We start from the raw sequence: 7,774 nt of genomic DNA, 5'->3' as shown, positions 1-7,774 counted from the left end.
CCCAGCTAACTCACTCACTCACTCACTCCCTCACTAAAATATATAGCCATAATAAAAATTTTAAAAAGAAAGGGTGATGGGTCAATGGAAGCACAGGGGGCTCAAGAGGCCCATGAAGTTACTGAAAGTAGAGATGTGTTTTTCTCACAAGGCCCCAAAAGCTTCTAGCACTCGAAGGGGCCAGGAGCAGATGAAGCGGTACCTTGCCAAGTGGGAGGCTACGAGAGGTACTTCTAAGGCTCCTCTACCATCAAAGACTCCAGGAGGTCTGTAGCCTTTAAAATTCCTCCAAGCCAGGCAGCCGAGACTCAGTGCTACCCTGGGTAGTGGCTGACCTATCTAACCCCTCCAGCCCCATCTTACCTGCAGAACCCACCCAGTCCCGGCCTCTCCCAACCTCACACCCACCTGTGGCCTCAGGCCCCCTCGGGTTTTCAGCCACCTGCTCCTCACTGTTCACACTGAGCTCATTCCTGCCTTAGGTCCTGCTGCTGCTCCCAGATACCCCAACTCTCCTCATGTCCAACTCCGCCCCTTCCTCAAGTTCAAGTCTGAACACTAGATCTTCTAAAATCCTTTCGGAACGTTCTCTCCCTTCTCAGCTTCCTCCTGGCCCAGGAACAATACATGGCTTGTGGAATCACTGCTGGGACACAGCAGCTCATCTACCTGGGTGAAGGGCAGTGGAACACAGCCCAGAGCGGCTAGCTTCCCTCCCTCACTTGTAAGCCTGCTTGTGGCATCAGTGTGAGGCAGTGGCGGATATCTATGGCTTCCAATCCCTTTTTCTTATTTGTCTCTCAAATGAGGATACCAAGACCCAGAGGAGTATAGCCATTCATGGCCAGACAGAGATGACTCAGTTTATCTCATGTTTCACTGACCCCAGCACCTGGAACCCTGCCCACACACAGTCGGTGCTTAGTGGTCGCCACAAACTCCTCGAACACAGTAGGTGTTTAATTGTTGCTGCTGATCCTCAGTTCTCGGAAACCTGTAGGTGCACAATAGTTGCTCAAGCCCAGGTGGATACATGGTAAATAATGACAGCTCCACGCCACTCTGGACAGCCAGGAGTGTGTGTGTGTGTGTATATCAGACCCCTTCATCAGACCTCTGTTCATTTATATCCAGGGCTAGGAACTTAGGTCCCTCTCAGAATGGCTGCTGGGATATATTCTTGCCTCCGGGTCTGGTAGGATTCCTCATTCTTGTTTCATTGAGTGAGATGTACTCACTGCCTTGGCCAGCTCAACCTTGGTGTTTCCCTACAAGGTCCCTGCCCAGAGCCGGGAGCAGGTGTGGGCTCAGGAGGCAGCTGCTGGCTCCCGGCCTGGGCTCTGCCAGCTGCCCGCCGGGGGCCTGCCCACCAGATGCATAATAGATGAGGTGGCCCAGCGGGCTGTACCTAGTTGGCATTTCAGAACTGCTAATGAGGCCTGTGCCAGGTCCCAAGACCTCTGGCTTCATGATGGCTGAGAGGAGGCACGGAGGTCAGGGGCCATCACCGAAGCCCACCTCACATCTGCTGCATCTGGAAGGGTGAGCTGGCAGGCCCAGTTCACCAATCACTGACTGCCTGCTCTGGGGCAGCCACTTGCCCTGAGTCTCCATTTCTTCTTCTATAAAAGTGGGAATGGAAATCTACTCTGGAATAAAATAATCCAAGTGAAGCACGTGGCACATGGCCTGGCCACACCGTGGAGGGGACACATCTTGGTGGCAGATGAGTCCTCCCTGTGAGACACTCAGCACTGACTCCCATTTGGGACATATTTGGGGCCATTTCCCTCTCTCTGCTCCCCCACAGCAAGACACCCGTTTCTGTAGTTTCCATGCTCGACCGAGGTCCCTTCTCCAGCAAGAGAGAGCTGGATTTAAATCCACCCCATCAGCTGCAAGACCTTTACCATCCTCTGGCTAGACTTCAGCCTGTGAAATGAAGGTCTACTCTCAGGCCTAACCAAGGCCACCACAGAGGAATGACCTGTTGGTTGAGCTCTGTGCCTTTGTCTCCAAGGCCCCTAGCTTTCAGGGCCAGTTAACTGCTTCTCTCACAGTTCTCCCCAGAAGCCCCTGCCTTGTACAAGTCCACCAGCTACCCCCAGACCTCTTGTCCTCCTGCCTCTGTCTGAATCCACCTTAACTGCCCAGCTCCCTGCACCAGGACAGCTGGGTTCTTAGGGTTGCAGGGGCAGGATCACACCGCCATTCTGAGCTATCCACCCAGGCACTCGGCTGGATGCAGTAGCTCTGTGGGGGACAGAGCCCTGCTGATCTGGGACTCACAGGTACATGAAGTGAAACCCTGAAGGCGCTGTGACAGAGGAGTGCAGAGCCTGCCTCATACTTCAGGGTCACATGGACACATTCATTGCCACAGATGTCGTCTTATAGAAACTCCCATCTCGGCAAACGTGTTGAGCTTTGAGAAGGGACTGACCTGCCCAAGGTCCCCCAATGAGAGCATGTCAGAGGCGGATTCCGCCCACACCTGTCAGCCTTCCCAATCCTTGCTCTTTCTGCTAACTAGGGAACAATCAGTAATGTGTGTGAGATAAACAGGCAGGCGTGATGTGGGATCAGAAAAGAACTCCCTCCCTCCACCGCCCAGCAGCTGAGGAAGGTGTCTGAAGGAAGTGTGCTGGGATGGCAGGGGAGACACACGTGCAAAGCATCATGGTAGTTCTAATCAGGTGTCCCTGTTGACCAGAGATGCAGGTCATGTGAGAAATAAAGTCCTGCTCAAGAGGAAGGCAGAGGCAGGCCACGGGTATCAGGAGAAACCTTAGGAAGGCTGCCATTTGGGATGTAGGCTAGGACAGGGTTGGCTGTAGGAATGGGGTGGGGTGGGGCACACCCGGATTAGCACCTTGGACAGCTGCTCAAGCGGTGGCCCGGCAGGGCAGGGCAGGGCAGGGCAGGGCAGAGCAAGGAATTATGGGTAACAGGTGCATCCTGAGGATTCAAGAGCCTTACATCCCAGAGAGTGTCAACGCCACACAGCCAGTCAGTTGCTCTCAGCCCTGGGATCCTGTCTCTAGCTCTTGGGTGAGAGTGCTTGCTTCCATCAGCCTTGTATACCTGACCCACTGGGACCTCCCTGAGGCTTGGAGATCCCTGCTCAGACCTGGGGAAGACACAGATGTGGAGGAAGCTGCTGGTTGCCATCAAGTTCCCATGTGGGTTCTACATCAAAGTTCAATTCTCTGTGGCCCTGGACAAGTCACTTGTCCACTCTGTGTCTCATCCATACATAATTAGGGATGACAGTCCTAAAGTCAGAGCTATGATCAGGACAACTTGAGTCAATACAGACAAGCACCTTACAGTCACAAAGTACCTGACGAATGGCAGTTTCTTCTCTTTGAAGCTTTGCAAGGGAGTCATCCCCCCTCACCTCTGCTTCCATCTCCTCACTCCACCCCTGCTCTGGGCAGAGCACACCAATTTGACTCAGCACGGCACCAAGGGCAAAGCTCAGAAAGGGAGAGTCACTGGCCCCCAAGCTGCACAGCGAGCAACAAAGGGAACTGAGGAAGTGGCCCTGGAGCTCAGCCTGGACACCTGAGTACCTCCTGTCCCGCTTCCCAGGGCCCCGGGCCCATCCCAGCAGCTGGAGCACCATGGGGTGTGCAGACCCCGGGAAGCCCCCAGCAGGGGCAGGAACCTAGAATGGGGGCTGGATCCACAGGGGGAGCTCCCACCGGCAGTGAGGCAACTGCAGGAACAGCCGGAAGGGCCATGTGATGTTAGTGCCAGGGAAGCCGGGAGGCGCCCGCCTGCGGGGCATCAGGTGCCCAGTGCTGTGTGAATCTTGAGGTGAGGCCGCACCTCCACCCACTGCCTGGCACCTCGTGGTGTTGGGGAAGCTGCTGATGCCACCTCCTTCAAAGGGAGGGTGGCCTCAGACACAGGAAACAGCTTCGGGGCTCAGTATGAATGGGACTAAAGGATTGGGGGTCAGCAAGAAGGCAGGACGCTTCCTGCCCAGCGGGGAGGCACACTAGAGCAAGTACTGGAGAATGGGAAGGGAAGGAAATATTTGGATGAGGGCCTCTCATACACAGCCCGGGTCTGCACACCTGAGTTCTCCAACCTCACACCACTAAATAGGCATCTATACACCCATATCCCAGATGGGATAGCTGAGGTTCGGAGAAGTGACAAAGCTAAGATCTGACTCCAAGGCTGAGCTTCAGCAAGAACTGTGGGGAGAATGTGTGGGTTCTAGGGGAAAGATCTCCCTGAGGGGCTGTAGGTCTGATGTGTCCTTATAGAGGGTGGGGATGGGCTGGGGGGGTGCCCCCAGGGAGCAGCCAAGGCAACCCAGACGCTCCCGAGGGTCCCCGGTACTCACCACACACTCTGTCGAGGGGAGAAGGATTTGTCCACCCTGAAACACAGTAAGTGGACAGCCCATGAGGGGACATCCATCATGGCCTTGCAGGGCGCACCAGACCCATTCCTATCTATTCTTCCCCCTGGTGGCCAGAGGAGGCACTGCTGCTAAAAGTGCCAGATGTCCTCAAAATCTGACCAGACCCTGTGGTCAGTTTGGACCCCTGGGAAGGTGGGCTGAGGCTATGCGAGTAAGAAGCAGAAGCAGAGAATATGTGTTGGTAGGGGTGGAGTCAGAAGCACTTCTGAGCTGAGCAGAGGACAGTGGTAGAGGGTCAGAGTAAGGCTGTAGAGGTGCGGACAGGCTAGGAGGTGTGCTAGATGGTTATGGCTTATGGCAGAATTCCATGCCCTCTCCAAACCCCACAGCCTTGTCGCAGCTCATACTCACCCAGGAGCCAATCACCTGGGGACCTGGGCAATTCTCCCCTCACCCCAACACACACCCCTGCACTTCCGAGTTCATGGGCACCCCCAGACTACATTCCCCGTGCCCTGTAAGCCTGGACTGCAGGAGGGTAGGTGGGTAGGGCCTTGCCCACCTTCTTGCCCCATGTTCTCTGAGAGGGCACCTTGATGTGGGGGAGTACTGGGGCTCCGCCCTCCTTCCTAGTGGGGGACCACAGGACTGGGCCACTGTTGGGAAAACAAACAATCCTTGCCTTTTGCCTGGGGCAAGCAGGGAGCAGAGAGGAAAGGGAAAACTGGGCCGTAATGGTTGAGGGGTGGAGGATGTGAGGGGGGTGGGACTGGGGGAGGCGCTGAGTTAGGGTGCATGGAGAATCCTACTGGGGAGAAAGTAAGACCGGGAGAGTCAAAACTCATACCCAGGGTTACAAAGCAGACCCCACCCTCACCTTCTGAGCCACTGCCTAAGCTCCGGGCTTCACCTGACAGCTAAGGCCTTACCCCCGAAAGGTAGGGACCCTCCTGCCCCTCGGCAGGGGGTCTCCTCTGAGGGTGAGCAGCCAAGAAGACAGCACCTCCCCTACACACAGCTCACGGGACACTGACTGTCCCCCCCACGCCACCACATCAAACCCTAACTGTGTCCCTCTGACGGTTATGAGGCCAGACTGGTGAAGGTCACACAGCCCCTTGGTGAGCCCAGGATAGGCCACTGGACCCAGTCTGTGTAGCCCATCTCTCCCTGTGGTTTACCAAATCTCTGCTACTGGCAACAATCCCGTCCCACCTCTGCATCCCTCAGGGATGGGTGCTTAGGGTCAAGGAGGTAAGGCTCCCTAAGATGGCCCATCTATCACTCAGTCCTCAGCCCCAGCCTGCAGGTCAGGCAGGACAAAGTAGTCAAATAGGGAGGGACCAACCTCCAAAGCGTCAGGAGAGGGACTGAAGAGGCAACGGAGAGCCTTCGAGACTCTCTACCCCAACACACACACCTAGCCCTACACCCACCCAGTTGGGGACACACACATACACAGAGGCATCCTTCAGTCTCACACGCATGTTTATAGACACTGAGATCCACACTTACTCTCACCCCCACATGTGCACGTGAACACCCAACAGAGCACGCGGGAGCTCACGAGCCCGGCGCACACACGACTCGGATGTATGCTTGCCTCGCAGCCTCCGCACCCCTCCCCACCCCGGAGGCCACCGCACCCAAGCAAGACCCCGGGTGCGCACATGCACTCGCACACGGGGGCGCACCTACCCTCCATAGGCACCGAAGGTGAAGCTGCGCTTCCGGCTGCTCATGGTATCGTCGCCACTGCCCGTCCCCAGCCCAGCGCGGGGTCACCTTGGCAACGCCGCCCTAGCCCTAGCCCGGACCGTGTGCGCCCCGGGCCGCCCGCCAGCTGAGGTCCGGGCACAGAAAGGGCCGCTTGTTCGCTCCGGGCCTCGGGGCTTTCCGAGAGCGCCACCCCCATGCCGCTGCCCAGCCCCGTCCACAGAGCCACCTCCAGTCCTCCCAGGGAGAGGTGCCAAGGGTGTCCCACAGGGAAAGTTGGATCAGCCTGGCCTCCTGCTGAGTTAATGCACAGCCCATCAGCTCTGGGGCCAACAATGTTCTGCAGGTTGGCCAGAGAATGAGGGACCCTCTGTGGTCCTAGGTGAGGCCCCTTCAGAACTCTCCATTACCCTCATGTGAAGAGCAGCAAAGAGAGGTTTGTAAATACATCTAGCCCAGGATCCAACATGAATCCACTTTGGGAGACATCAGGCTTGAATCATATATTTACTCCAGACACAGATCTCCCCTCTACTCTGCCACTCCTGGAGATATCAGCTAACAGTGAGCTGGGCAGTGGTGGCGCACGCCTTTAATCCCAGCACTTGGGAGGCAGAGACAGGCAGATTTCTGAGTTTGAGGCCAGTCTAGTCTACAGAGTGAGTTCCAGGACAGCCAGGGCTACACAGAGAAACCCTGTCTGGAAAAAAAAAAAACCAAACTAAACCAAAACAACAACAACAAATCAGCTAAGAGTGGAACACAGGCCCAATCCCCTGCAAGGCTCCCTCATGCTTGTCCGGAGAAGCCGAGTGTTCTATGGAGTCTTCTGCTTAGAGAACTTAAGGGGCAGGCTAACAGGGAGGAGGGAGAGGGAGGAGGGACCACCGAAGGAACCAAGCCAGGTGGCAAGGAGCTAGCTCCTCCATCTTTTAGAAATGACAGAGCTATGAGTGATGAAGGCCTAGACTCCAGTTTGTTTCACCCAGACAGGGCTGGACAAGGCTCACGACCGTTACTGAGCCAGCTGCCCCTCGGCCCCCCTCCACTCCAGCCCCTTCGCTCCATGCTCAGAGATGTGGAGGAGGCCCGAGGAGGGCCCTGCAGGGTTCAGCGCTTCTTTGAGGTTGCTAAGAACTCCCACCTTGGTGTCTGGCTCCTGGGCCTCTTGGCAGAGGGCTCAGAATGGGGTTGGGGCTTGAGTTGATTGTGCTGGACGCCAGCTGCAGACTCTGCTGAGGAGGGCCCTCCACCGCAGGGCTGTGTTAGAAGCCCATTGTTAGCTAGGACTAGATAGTGGGGAGGGGGTAGTCGGGATGCACCACAGTCAGCTAGAGACTTCTGTGGAGCAGCAGAGGTTCTCGGGTAGGAGCAGGATGGGGCAAGAAGAACGTGGAGCCAGCCTGGGCAGTATGTGTAGTGGGGGCTGCCTAGCCCTGGGCTCACCCAGGACTCCAGCCCTATCTGGACTGCGCTACCCCCCTGAGCACGGGCCCCAGCCTCCTTAGGTTCATTGAGGGGGCCCAATTCCTGAGTGGATTCTGAATGCCCAGTTGGCAGGGTGGCCAAGAAGCCACCAACATGCCAAGTTTCCCAGCTGGGCCTGGCCCCAGGGAGGCCCCCCTGGTGTTGGGACAGAGGGCCCTTGAGACAGGCCATGGGGGCTACAGGGTTCCC

At 56.7% G+C, this 7,774-nt stretch overlaps 1 protein-coding gene across 14 annotated transcripts in view; it reads right to left on the bottom strand.

The window, feature by feature from the left end:
- Positions 1-7,774, bottom strand: part of Rap1gap (RAP1 GTPase activating protein) — a 67,616-nt gene that overhangs the window by 44,785 nt on the left and 15,057 nt on the right. For 2 of the 14 annotated variants that reach the window (XR_004121145.1, XR_004121146.1), the window contains exons 1-2: positions 6,080-6,236; positions 4,361-4,396 (exon numbers count right to left, since the gene is read on the bottom strand). The exons of 3 other annotated variants lie outside the window; for them this stretch is intronic. Coding sequence is in view for 7 of the 11 variants with exons in the window: in XM_031379133.1 (XP_031234993.1) it covers positions 4,361-4,396; positions 6,080-6,123 (80 nt within the window). In the remaining 4 variants the exon portion in view is untranslated. Of the gene's footprint in view, positions 1-4,360; positions 4,397-6,079; positions 6,240-7,774 lie in introns of those variants that run through there. 9 more of the 14 variants (XR_004121147.1, XM_031379133.1, XM_031379135.1 and 6 more) reach the window with 9 other exon arrangements.

Source organism: Mastomys coucha, unplaced genomic scaffold (genome assembly GCF_008632895.1).
Source record: "Mastomys coucha isolate ucsf_1 unplaced genomic scaffold, UCSF_Mcou_1 pScaffold18, whole genome shotgun sequence".
Lineage (NCBI taxonomy): Eukaryota > Metazoa > Chordata > Mammalia > Rodentia > Muridae > Mastomys > Mastomys coucha.
The sequence above is the reverse complement of the archived record's forward strand: the minus strand, read 5'-3'. Positions and strand labels throughout refer to the sequence as shown.